Raw genomic sequence first — 13584 nt, 5'->3', positions numbered from 1 at the left:
CAAGGGGATACTGATTGGTTTAAAGTCAGGAAAGGTGTGCGTCAGGGTTGTATTCTTTCACCATACCTATTTAATCTGTATGCTGAACAAATAATACGAGAAGCTGGACTATGTGAAGAAGAACGGGGCATCAAGATTGAAGGAAGACTCATTAACAACCTGCGTTATGCAGATGACACAACCTTGATTGCTGAAAGTGAAGAGGACTTGAAGCACTTACTAATGAAGATCAAAGAGCACAGTCTTCAGTATGGATTACACTTCAACATAAAGAAAACAAAAATCCTCACAACTGGACCAATGAGCAACATCATGATAAACGGAGAAAAGATTGAAGTTGTGAAGGATTTCATTTTCCTTGGATCCACAATCAACAGCCATGGAAGTAGCAGTCAAGAAATCAAAAACGCATTGAACTGGGTAAACCTGCTGCAAAGGACCTCTTCAAAGTGTTGAAGAGCAAAGATGTCACCCTGAAGACTAGGGTGCGCCTGACCGAAGCCATGGTATTTTCAGTCACCTTATATGCATGTGAAAGCTGGACAATGAATAAGGAAGACCAAAGAACAGTTGACACCTTTGAATTGTGGTATTGGCAAGGAATATTGAATATACCATGGACTGCCAAAAGAACGAGCAAATCTGTCTTAGAAGAAGTACAACCAGAATGCTCCTTAGAAGCAAGGATGGCGAGACTGCGTCTTACATACTTTGGACATGTTGTCAGGAGGGATCAGTCCCTGGAGAAGGACATCATGCTTGGCAGAGTACAGGGTCAGCGGAAAAGAGGAAGACCCTCAAGGAGGTGGATTGACACAGTGGCTGCAACAATGAGCTCAAGCATAAGAACGATTGTAAAGATGGCGCAGGACCGGGCAGTGTTTTGTTCTGTTGTGCATAGGGTCGCTATGAGTCGGAACCGACTCGACGGCACCTAACAACAACAACAACAGGTTGAAGGTGATAATGAAGAAACATCTGGTTTGGGATCACTGCTTTGCAAGTCGTATAAAACAACAACCGAAAAACTAAAACCAAACCAGTTGCTGTCAAGTCGATTCTGACTCATGTCAACCCCATGTGTGTCCAAGTAGAACTGTGCCGCACAGGGTTTTCAATGGCTGTCACCTTTCAGAAGTAGATTGCCAGGGCTTTCTTCCAAGGCCCCTCTGGGTAGACTCGAACTGTCAACCTTTCAGTTAGCAGCCAAGAATGTTAACCATTTTTGCCACCTAAGCACCCAGTAACAATAAAAGGAACAACGAAAATAACAGCAGCCGCAGCGAGTTGTATCCAGCGTGCGCCATGTGGCAGGAACCATTTCCAGTGCTTTCAATGGATCAGTCCTTTGAGCTTCACAACAATCCTGTGATAACCCGTTGAAAAAACCCATTGCCGTCAAGTTGATTCAAATTCATAGCAACCCTATAGGATGGAGTAGAACTGCCCTTTAGGTTTCCAAGGCTTTAATCTTTATGGAAGGGAGTCCCGGTGGCACAGAGGTTAAGCAGTCAGCTGCTAACGGATAGCTGGTGGTTCTAACCCACCAGCTGCTCCATGAGAGAAAGATGTGGTAGCCTGCTTCCATGAAGATTACAGCCTTGGAAACCCTACAGGGTAGTTCTACTCTGTCCTATCTATAGGGTTGCTATGAATTGGAATCAACTCGACGGCAATGGGTTTTGTTTGAATCTTTTCAAGAGCAGACTGCCACATCTTTCTCCTGCGGAGTGGCTAGAAGGTTTGAACCAATGACCTTTTGGTTGGTGGTTGAGCACTTAACCACTGCACCACCAGGGCTTCTGCGGGCCCTGTCTTACCATCCTGATTTTACAGAATGAGAACACTGAGGGACAGAGAGGCGAAGTAACTTGCTCACGTTCTCACCAGAGCTGTAATCACCAGAACAGGGTTCGAACCCAGGTAGTCTGGTGCCAAAATCTGTACGTACTCTTACACTGCTTTTTAAAATGTGGGAAATTTTCACCTATTCTTTTAGTTTTGGGGTCGCAGCAGAAATTGAAGCAACCAGTTAAGTCTACTTTAACATCCAGTAGCGACAGAAAGTGCTCAATAAGCATTAGTCTCTATTGTGTAGATGATGTTGCCACGGCTGCTGCTGCTGCTGCTGCTGCGGTTAGGAGGTGTGAGTACCTGGACCCAGAGACGAGCCCAGAGAAGTCGCACGTGCTGTGGAACAGGACGGAGCATCATGTAGGAGGTTGGGTTGGATGGTGGTTCAGGCTCCCCGACTCTGAGATTCGGTGATTTTATTACCTGAGTGCTAAATAGCTTCATCTAGTCCAGGAGGCAAGAAGCATACACACACACCCATGCACACACATACATGCACACATAATGCACACATGCACATACACAATGCACACATACACACACATTCACACACACACACGCACCCACATACACACACGCACGAGCACACGTCCTTTTCACCAGCCGTGTTGGAAGCCTGTATCACACTGAGTACTCAGCAGAGGACTAGTGATTGGCTTTGGCCGGGTGGCATGAGGACACAACTAGGGCAAGAAGGAACATGGCCACAGGGTTCAGACTGTGCCAAAGTGCGTTAATCCATGACATGGACAGGTCAGGTGGCAGGGCCAGGGAAGCTGACTTGCCATCCATCCCACAAGCTGATTCAGGACAATCCTGAGTGTGTATGGGAGTGGGGCCGAGAAGACATACGCCTGGTGGGCTGTTGGCAGCCTGCCCCTCCTGCGGTCACTCCACCAGCATTCGGTCATTCACGCCCTCCCTGTCACCGTCATTTATTAAGCACCACTGCAAATGTCGCTTTGAGTCAGGCACTGAGAGTTCAAAATAAACAGGTTGTCCCCTCTATCTCCGAAGAACTTACACTGTAGAGGGGAGGGGGACAGACAACCCAGCAAACACCTACAACAGAAAAGGATGGTTCTAAAGCAGAGCAGGTACTGTGGAAGTGTAAGGAAATTGAGAGCCACCAAGAACTTAACGTACAGTGTAATGGTTAGATTTTTGGAGACAGACACTCTGGTACAATGTACTAGTTGAATGCCCTTGTGCAGTGTACTTAACCTTGCAGTGTAGGTTATGAAGACAAAATAAGATAAAGTGATTAATGTCTTAGCCGGATGCCTGGCATCATATCATCATTTTGCACAAAGCCACCCCAGACCACAGATAACCAGTGGCTCTTGGGGCACCTTATTCATTAATGCCCTGACTCTGCTCTGAAAGCCAGATGAGGAGTGGGGAGGTGGCTTTCTCGGCAGGCACTTAGCCAGCTGGTGTGCTCGTGGGCAAGCCATTCTCAGGATGGTACAGATCTGTCCTCGGTAGAGATGAGACTTGATGACCTCCAAGGTTAATTCCAAATGGAATGGTCTAGGATTTTCTCACCCTTTGGAGATGTTTACCAGGAAAGTCCAAAGGAACAGCTTGGAAGCTTCCAGTTGCTCATTCTAAACCTTGGGCTCTTCGATTCTCCTTCCCGAGGGCTCCCCACCACTCAGGGCCCTCAGCCTTGGCCTTTGCTTATGCAGACAGTAAAAGCTGGCAAGATATTTGTATGTGCAGATGCCGTGGGCATTTCCTTATGTGGCTGTACCCTCTGAAGTCTTGGCCCAGGGCCCTGTGGTTTTGTGAGGGCTGACAAGGAAGTGCAAGCCATTCTCAGGGTGAGGAGGTGCCAATGACGCAGATGCTGATGGCAACAGAGCAGAACGGGAGCCAAGAGGAAGTTACGTGGCTATTGGCTGCTGATAGCCCAGCGGATAGGGAAGGTCCCAGCACCTGCCTGGCACCTGTCTCCCAGCCCTGCCCTTATCATATCTACGGCAGCTCTTGGAGATGTTCAGAACTTTATGGGAGCCCTTCCTTCAGGAAGACAGGTAGCACACCTGGTATGACTTTAAATAAGCCAAGTTCTTGATTTCATAGACCTTTTCTTTTTAGTTTCCGGGCATGTGCTGGGCTCAGCAGCTTCTAGAAGTGACTGCCCAGCCCAATCCTGTTCCATCATGATATTTCCCTCTCTCCAGGTGCCCCAGTGTCTGGCCGATGCACTGATCCGTAAGCAGCTCTAATTTAAGGCAGTGCTAGGGAGAAGAAAGGAGGACATGCATGGTTCAGTGGTAGAAACTCACCTTCCATGCAGGAGAACCAGGTTCAATTCCCAGTCAATGCACCTCATTTGCAGCTACCACCTTTCTGTCAGTGGAGGCTTTCATGTTTCTGTGATGCTGAATAGGCTTCAGAGGAGCTTCCAGACTAAGAACGACTAGGAAGAAAGACCTCATGGTCTCCTTCCATAAACCAGCCAGTGAAAACCCTATGGATCACAATGGTCTGATCTGCAACTGATCATGGGAATGGCACAGGACAGGGCAGCATTTCATTCCATTGTATATGGGTTGTCATGAGTTAGGGTGTGAGTCATGGGCAGCTAACAACAACAGGAAGAAGTAAAATGGACATCAGTCTGTTCTGGTACTTGTTGGCAATGAAAAAAGAACTTAACAGAAACACCCCATTGGAACCCCTTGTCTCTGGTGACTCTAAGCAGTTATAGAACCTCACTGGGCCTTAGTTTGCTCATTTATAGATTGGGAAATAGTCAGACACCCCTCAGCGAGGCCCTTAGACAAAGGCAGCCAGGGCCTCCACCTGGACCCTGTACTTTTCAACCTTTACTGTGCATACCTGGGGATCTTGTTAGAATGAAGATTCTTCCTCAGTAGGCCTGGGGCGAGGCCTGAGATTCTGCACTTCTAACATGCTCTTTGGTGATGCTGATGCTGCTGGTCTTGGACCACACTTTGAGTAGCAAGGCCTGAGAAGGTTTCAGTGAGGATGAGATAAGCAGATGCGCATACTAGTGGCTAAAAGAGTGTCTACTGTGTGATGGAGGCTCAGTAGGTGTCAGTCCTCCCAAAAGCTTTAAAGACTCAGTGGAGGAAAGACATTCCAATGAAACTGTGAGAACACAGAGGGTAACATGAGGGCTGAGCTGGGAATAATTACAGTGTCCAGATAACCTCCAACACCTCTAAACCACCTGGAGGCTTTTAACCCTTTGGGGGCTCTTGTCACATACAGTATCTCAACCACTTTTTACGTCTCTGGAGTTCTTTGGGAAAGAGATAACCCAATTTTAACGCATTTAGGCTCAAGATGGGAGCCTTCTGAAATGTCTGAAACTCAAAAATCCTGAGTGGGAGCCTCATTTTTGTGTAGAGTAAGCATTGTCTTCGGTGATCCCTCCTGGATGTGTGAATTTTCTAAACTTTTTATAGATTTGCCTTTATTTCTATGATATAAGCCTCTTCACTGTGTTTCCCAGTTACTATGTTCTTGTGAGAGTGTACTTATCATGAGAATAAGCTAGTGCCACTCTTCATTCAGTCATGTTGTGGTAATAGGTGCCATCAAGTTGGTTCCAACTCGTAGCAACCCTGTATACTACAGAATGAAACACTGCCCCACCCTGTGCCATCCTCACAATCATTGTTATGCTTGAGCCCATTGTTGCAGCCACTGTGTCAGTCCATCTTCTTGAGGGTTTTCCTCTTTTTCACTGACCTTCTACATTACCAAGCATGATGTCCTTCTCCAGGGACTGGTCCCCCCCATAACATGTCCAAAGTATGTGAGATGAAATCTCACCATCCTTGCTTCTAATGAGCATTCTGGCTCTACATCTTCAAGACAGATTTGTTCATTCATTTGGCAGTCCATGGCATATTCAATATGCTTTGCCAACACCATAATTCAAAGGCCTCGATTCTTCTTTGGTCTTCCTTTTCCATCGTCCAACTTTAACATTCATATGAGGCAATTGAAGACACCATGACACACCTTAGTCTTCAAGGTGACATCTTTGCTTTTTAACGCTTTAAAGAGGTCTTTTGCAGCAGATTTTCCCAGTGCAATATATTGTTTGATTTCTTGACTGCCACTTCCATGGGTGTTGATTATGGATCCAAGTACAATGAAATCCTTTACAACTTCATTATTTTCTCTGTTTATCATGATTTGCTTATTGGTCCAGTTGTGAGGATTTTTTTTTGTTTTTTACATGTTGAGGTGTAGTCCATACTGAAGGCTGTGGTCTTTGATTTTCATCAGCAAGTGCTTCAAGTCCTCTTCACTTTCAGCAAGCAAGGTTGTGTCATCTGCATATTGCAGGCTGTTAATGAATCTTCCTCCAGTCCTGTTGCTGCATTCTTCTTCATATAGTCCAGCTTCTCAGATTATTTGCTCAGCATACACTTTAAGTATGGTGAAAGGATACAACCCTGATGTACACCTTTCTTGACTTTAAACCACTCAATATCCTCTTGTTCTGTTCCAACAACTGCCTCTTGGTCTATGTAAGGTTCCTCATTAGCATAATTAAGTGTTCTGGAATTCCCATTCTTTGCAATGTTATTCATAATTTACTATGATCCGCATAGTCGAATGCCTTTGCATAGTCAATAGAACACAGGTAAATATCTTTCTGGTTGGTATTCACTGCTTTCAGCCATTATCCATCTGATATGAGCAATGATATCCCTGGCTCCACATCTTCTTCTGAATCCGTTTTGAATTTCTGGCAGCTCCCTGTCGACACACTGCTGCTGCCGCTTTTGGATGATCTTCAGCAAAATCATACTTTTGTGTGATACTAATGATATTGTTCAATAATTTCTGCATTCTGTTGGATCACCTTTCTTCGGAATGGGTACAAATAAGGATCTCTTCTAGTCAGTTGGCCAGGTAGCTGTCTTCCAAATTTCTTGACATAGACCAGTGAGCACCTTCAGCACTGTATCCATTTGTTGAAACATCTCACTGGTATTCTGTCAATTGCTGGAGCCTAGTTTTTCACCAGTGCCTTCGGTGCAGCTTGGACCTCTTCCTTCAGTACCTTCAGTTCTTGATCATACGCTACCTCCTGAAATGGGTGAACACTGACCAATTCTTTTTCGTACAGTAACTCTGTATATTCCTTCCATTTTCTTTTGACGCTTCCTGCGTCATTTAATATTTTCTCTGTAGAATTCTTCAATATTGCAACTTGAAGCTTGAATTTTTCTTTAGTTCTTTCAGGTTGAGAAATGCCGAGCATATTCTTCCCTTTTGGTTTTCTAACTCCAGGTCTTTACACATTTCATTATAACACTTTGTCTTCTTGAGCCACCCTTTGAAATCTTCAGTTCTTTTACTTCATCATTCCTTCCTTTCCCTTTAGCTACTCTATGTTTAAGGGCAAGTTTCAGAGTCTCCTCTGACATCCATTTTGGTCTCTTCTTTTTTTCCTGTCTTTTTAATGAGATCTTGCTTTCTTCATGTATGGTGCCCTTCATGTCATTCCACAACTTATCTGGTCTTCAGTCATTAGTGTTCAACGCGTCAAATCTATTCATGAGATAGTCTCTAAATTCATGTGGTATATACTCAAAGTTGTGCTTTGGCTCTCCTGGACTTGTTGTAATTTTCTTCAGCTTCAACTGAGCAGTTAATGGTCTGTTCCACAGTTGGCCCCTGACCTTGTTCTAACTGATGATGTTGAACTTTTCCATCGTCTTTTTACACAGATGTAGTTATTTGATGCCTGTGTATTTCATCTGATGAAGTCCACATGTATAGTCACCATTTATGTTGTTGAAGAAAAAGTATTTGCAGTGAAGAAGTCTTTGGTCTTGCAAAATTCTACCGTGTGATCTCCAGTGTCATTTCTATCACTAAGGCCATATTTTCCAACTACCAGTTCTTCTTTGTGTCCAGCTTTTGCATTCTAATTGCCTCATTCAGTCATAGCAGCCATTTTCTTCTGTCATTGATTGTTTCCATGTGTTACTGGGTCCCTTCCTTTCTAGCTTCTTAACAGTAAATAATGCCTTTCCAATAAGGGATAATGCATTGTAGTAGCATGTTTCAAGAGATTCGAATTCCTATATGTTATTCTTACCATGCATTCATTGACTACGTCCTGGGGTCTACTGAGACATATGTGATCCCGGTTAATGGGTATCAAAATGCATAACTGTCTTAGTCGTCTAGTGCTGCTATAACAGAATTAGCACAAGTGGATAGCTTTAACAAAAAAAAGTTTATTCTCTCACAGTCCAGCAGGCTAGAAGTCCAAATTCAGGGTGCTGGCTCCAGGGGAAGGCTCTCTCTTTCTGTGGCTCTGGAGGAAGGCTTTTGTGATGCATCAGTCTTCCCTTGATCTGGGAGCTTCTCAGTGTAGGATCCTCAGGTTCAAAGGACTCACTCTGCTCCCAGCGCTGCTTTCTTAGTTGTATGAGGTTCCCACATCTCTCTTTTATATCTCAAAAGAGATTGGCTTAAGACGCAAGCTAATCTTGTAGAGTGAGTCCTGACTCATTTACGTAACTGCCACTAATCCCACCTCATTAACATCATAGAGGTAAGGTTTGCAACCCAGAGGAAAATCACATCAGGTGACAAAATGGTAGACAATCAAAATACTGGGAATCGTGGTCTAGCCACATTGATACACATATTTTGGGAGGACACAATTCAATCCATGATAATAACTCGTAACAAAAATTCTGAATTGGTCCTTTAATCAGCACGCCTTCTATCAGTTCTGCTCTCTTAGAAGGTCACTGAGTTGGAATTAACTCACTGGCAATGGGTAGGTACTTTTGATGCTGTTTATTTGGCAACAAAGCATCTTTTGTTGGACCATTAGATCTGCTTCAAACCGTCATTTTGGAGATGAGGAGACTAAGATGCAGAGAGGTGAAATGATGGCCCTGAGTCACACAGTTCATTCAGTTGTCCATTCATTCATTCAAGATATATTTACTGAATACCTCCTGTGTGCCAGGCATTATTCTGGGTTCTGGGGAGCATGCAGTGGTAAAAAACCTAGCCCCAGTTCCTGCTCTATGGAGCTCATAGTCTACCGGGGACTCAGACATCAGACATGGGCCAAGTGAACAGTGGGAACAGTTACAGATGGTCCTAAATACTTGCTATCTTTGCAAAGAAGAGGGTGAAATGGTCGAGAGTCACAGGGGACCCAACGTACATTGGGAGTCAGGAAAGGCCCCTCTGAGGAGAGACCTGAAGAGTTAGCAGCAAGGAACCAGGTGGAGCGTGGACAAAGTCAGGGAGACAGCGTGGTCCTTGGAGTCCCTGAGCAGACGCCGGTTTGACCGCAGTGTTGTGGGTACGGCAGGGAACACCCTGAGAGATTCTGCAGAGGTGGCTGCGGCCAGACCACAAAGGACTTGCGCATTGATGATTGTATGAGATGCTGCATCTTGGATGGACAGATGGACAGCCACCTGCTTTCCTCACCCATCTCTGCAGGGTCAAGCCCACCCTTCCCTCCCTTAAGTCAGGCCTTCTCTAACTCACTATTCTCCATTCTGTTCCCAGCAAACGGGCCCCATCAGTGCCACCCTGGTGATGACCCGCCCCATCAAAGGGCCCCGGGACATCCAGCTGGACTTGGAAATGATCACTGTCAATACCGTCATCAACTTCAGAGGCAGTTCTGTGATCCGACTTCGGGTATATGTGTCTCAGTATCCCTTCTGAGCGCCGAGCGGGAGCCTCTGACATGCCTGTCACCAGCACTAAGGGACAGAAGAGAAGACATGAGCAAGCGAGAGAATGAGAGCGAGACGGACATTCCGCCTTTCCTGCTGACCATTTCCCTGAGGCGTCAGCCCCCACAGCCTGACTTCCACCTGTATTATTGTAGACTGTCACTCTGAAGGACGTGCTGCCCCAGTTCCTATGATGCAGTTATCAAAAAGCATTACCATTGGCCCCTGACGTGAGATCGTTGGTGATTTTTGAAGGCCTCTAGTTTATTTTCATTTTTTTTTTCAAAGAAAATAGATTAAGTTTTCTGGGGTCTGAGTCTATGTTCAAAGACTGTGAACAGCTTCTGCTCACCTTTTGCACTCTTCCTTTCTATCTCTAGCTGCGTTGCTGCTTTGCCAAGGCCCGGGGAACTCATGGGGAACTCTGGGTATAGCTAGTTTGCTTCTTGCGTGTATGGAGAAGGCTATGGAATCAAACCACAGCAGGATCTAAGGGTTTTTAAAGGGTCTATTTCAAAACTTTGGTATTTTCAGCCATAAAAGAAGTTTTAGTTGTCCATAAATTTGTATAACTGTTTAATCCTTTTTTGTTCATTTGAGCTTTATTATTTTTTTTTTTTTTGATAAGCAGTAGAATGCCTTCAGAAGACTTTCAGACACTTTATGTTCTGTCTTCCCAAACTCAGTCTCCTCTCCATTTTAGTCCAGTGTTTTCTTTGAGGACCCCTTAATCATGCTTTCTTCAGCATTTTTACTTATCTGGGTTGGAAGGCAGAGATTTCCAAACTGATTAAATATTCGAAGAGATCTTATTATGTTTGCTTCATTTTAACTTTGTAGATGAGTCATTATTTGGGGTTGGTTCTGGTTCTGTTTAAACCCAGTGGTTGCGTGCTGGCTTGGAAAGCTCTCCAGGCCCCGGATCATCGCTTGTAACTCAGGCAAATTGATGGGGGCAGGGGAAGGGGTGTGCAGAAAAATGGGGGGGAGGGGGCGGCTGAGAAGTTAGGAGCAGCATATTCCCTGAGTCCTATTTCATTCCATTTCAAAACAGCTAACCAGCCCTCCAGTGTGTGGATTATCTGCAGGCACTGTTCCAGAATGGCAGTGTTCTCAAGTTACTTCAAACCAGTGGTCCTCAACCCTTTCTTAAAAGTGGAGCTTTTAAGAAAAAACTGATTCCCTGGGCCTCACCCCCAGAGATTCTGGTTTACTTGGTCTGGGATAGGGCCCTGGCATTGGGATTTAAAAAAAAAAAAACTGTAATGAACATCCGGGAGTTGAGAGCCCATTGTTATAAACCCTGTGAAGAGAGGGGGACCAATGTGGCCCAAGCCTCTAGCACCTTGCCCTCAATATCCTTTCAGTTAATTGTAGAGTTTTTCATCCTTTTCCTGATCAGGGACTCTGAATTTCCTTCAAGTCTCACAATCTCAGGCAGGGGCAAAGAGAGCCAACAGTGCAAGTCACAGATTTGCGAGATGGGGTAGCTGCCCTTATGTGCTATCCCAGGAATTGAACTGAGGCTTCAGAAGGAGAGAGTGCACTGGTGGGCGAGGCCAAGTTTTTAAGATAGATCTGTGGATGCTTCCATTCTGCCTGCTGGGGACATATTTATTAGATACTTACCCTGAGTGGTACAAATGGTTAGCTCAAAGCTGGTTAGCACTGGGCTGCTAACCAAAGGGTTAGAGGTTTGCAGCTACCCTGAGGTGCCTTGAAAGAAAGGCCTGGAGATCTACTTCCAAAAAGTCAGGCATTGAAAACTCTCTGGAGCACAGTTCTACTCTGATACACAAGGGGTCACCAAGAGTTGGAGTCAACTCGACTGCAACTGGTTGGTTGGTTATGTGCCAGGCACTGTTCCCTGGGCTCCTAGGTCTAATGGGGTTTCAGAGACCCTTAAGAAGTGATTCTTTCTGGAGGGAAATAGCACATTGAGCCCCCTGCAACACCCAGGTGTTGTGTGTCTGCCTTCATCCCCCAGGAAGCCTTTCTTATACCATGCACCTAACTTTGCTGATTGGTGGCTGTGGTTATTTTTTTCTCTACAACTAAGCACATCCAAACTGCTTTCAATTACGCCCCTGCAGTCAGGTTCAAGTGACGGTAACAATGACATCCACAGCAAACAGCTCAGATGCCCAGTTTCTTAGCTGGGAAGGGACACGACCATTTCCCACAGCCTGGCTCACATGCAGGCCCAGATTGCTGTCCATAGATCAAAGACTGGAAGGTCACCCAGAGCCGGGGGCTCCCAGTGTGAGGGGAGGCTGAGGTGTCAGGGCTGGATGTGGAGTCGGGAATGCTGAAGGTTTTCTTGGGCTCTGCACGAGGCAACTCCTGCTCACTGGCTTCCTGGCTCAACACAACACCAGGGCCAGGCTTCCTTTAACTTCTGAGAAAGAAGGAAGGGAAGCTTTGTCCTGGTGATTCAAGGACCTTCTGGCTTCAGAGGTGCCACTTTTGGAACCAGATCCAAGTCTCCAGGGCTTACGTTTTCTTCCTTCATGTCAAAATGCGGCTTCCTGCTTCTAAGAAAAAAGGCACCGAGAGCCTCATAAAAGGGCTTCTTGGGCTCAGATGACCCTTTCCAAACATGCTCGATGAGTTCGGTATAAATGAATCAGAAGCATATGGGATCAATTTTCCTTAAAATACACTTGGGCCTAAAAATTAAGGGAAAAACGGCCTGGGGCAAAGTGTGTACTGCAAGGCCAAACCCCAAACATTTAGGAAATAATTCCAGTGGCTCTCAGAACCCAAAGAGCTGTTTGCTTCAGCCACCCCTTGGGAATCGTCGGATGTCCTTATTTTCAGAAGGTGGGGATAAGTCTGCTCTTTGAATCACAGCATTGTGCTCTACCGCAGAGTCTGATGGGGGTGGCTGTTCCCTCAGACCCTGAGATAACTGAGCTCTCCCTGCCTGTCCCTAGTCAGCCTTGCCCCTTCCAGGAGCCGGGCCAGTAGCTTGTCAACTGAACCCTGCTCCGTACTGCTCCATCAGATTGTGACGAATGAAGGGCAGTGTGATGGGAGGAGCGCCGGATTAAGAGCTGAGACACCTGCAAAAGTCCTTGTGTTACCATCTCATCTTCTGGATTCGTTAGGGATGAAAACTTCCATTCAGTTCCTTCTAATTCGAAACTTTTGTGATTCCTTGAAATGTACTTGGGGGATGACAGCCAGCATTTCCATTAAACTGCAATTTTAGAGTTTCACGGTGGTTTGCCAATCATAACACTTCCTAATTGGCACAAGATCCACCTACCTGTTGCCTCTCAGGCTTGGGTAACATGCCTTAAAATTTTTCTTAGGTAACAGTCTTGGCTCTTGGGTGTTCTTTTTTCCAGATGGTGAAAATATTTAAGTATGCCCGATGGCTTCATTTTCAGTAATTTCAGTGTATTTTTGTGGCCCGGGTATTTAATGTAAAGAAGTCGTTTTGAGCCAAGAGGGTCATGCGGAGGGAAATGGCATGACAAAGGGGCAATTATTCTTGACTCCCTTCTCACCAGAGGAAATCCTGTTTGTCAAAGGCCTTTGCTTTAAGGGAGGAACATTCCTTGGTTAAGGACCCACTTTGGTTGGGCCCCTACCCACCATGCTTTGTTTGAGCCACTTGCTGGATCCACTGAGATGAACAAGATAGACACAGTCCACAGATGACACGTGTTAGCCAAGGGTATATGCCACCTGGGAGGCAAAGCTGGAATACAATGTGATAGGTACATTGTAGCACTGTGGACAAAATTATTTTGGTTAGTCCTTTTTTTCTAATGTGGTAAATATATACGTAACAAATTGTTGACGATATCAACGTTCTTCATGTGTCTAATTCGTTGACATTAATTATGTTTACCATGTTGTTCAACCAGCACCATTGTCCATTTCCAAGTTTTCCCATCACTCTTAACAGAAGTTCGATGTTCCCTAAGCAATGAGTCACCTTTTCCCTTCCTGCTCATTCCTTCCTGGTAACCACTAAAAAACGTTGGTCTCTGTACAC

At 45.4% G+C, this 13584-nt stretch overlaps 1 protein-coding gene across 2 annotated transcripts in view; it reads left to right on the top strand.

The window, feature by feature from the left end:
- FBLN5 (fibulin 5) overlaps positions 1–10422 on the top strand; it is a 96259-nt gene extending 85837 nt beyond the window's left edge. The window contains exon 11 of one of the 2 annotated variants that reach the window (XM_049897778.1): positions 9403–10422. In XM_049897778.1, the coding sequence (XP_049753735.1) occupies positions 9403–9564 (162 nt within the window). In that variant the 3' untranslated portion in view covers positions 9565–10422. The remainder of the gene's footprint in view (positions 1–9402) is intronic. The other variant, XM_049897777.1, reaches the window with a different exon arrangement.
- Positions 10423–13584: the final 3162 nt, after the last annotated feature.

The sequence above is a fragment of the Elephas maximus genome, chromosome 10 (assembly GCF_024166365.1).
Source record: "Elephas maximus indicus isolate mEleMax1 chromosome 10, mEleMax1 primary haplotype, whole genome shotgun sequence".
Lineage (NCBI taxonomy): Eukaryota > Metazoa > Chordata > Mammalia > Proboscidea > Elephantidae > Elephas > Elephas maximus.
The sequence above is the reverse complement of the archived record's forward strand: the minus strand, read 5'-3'. Positions and strand labels throughout refer to the sequence as shown.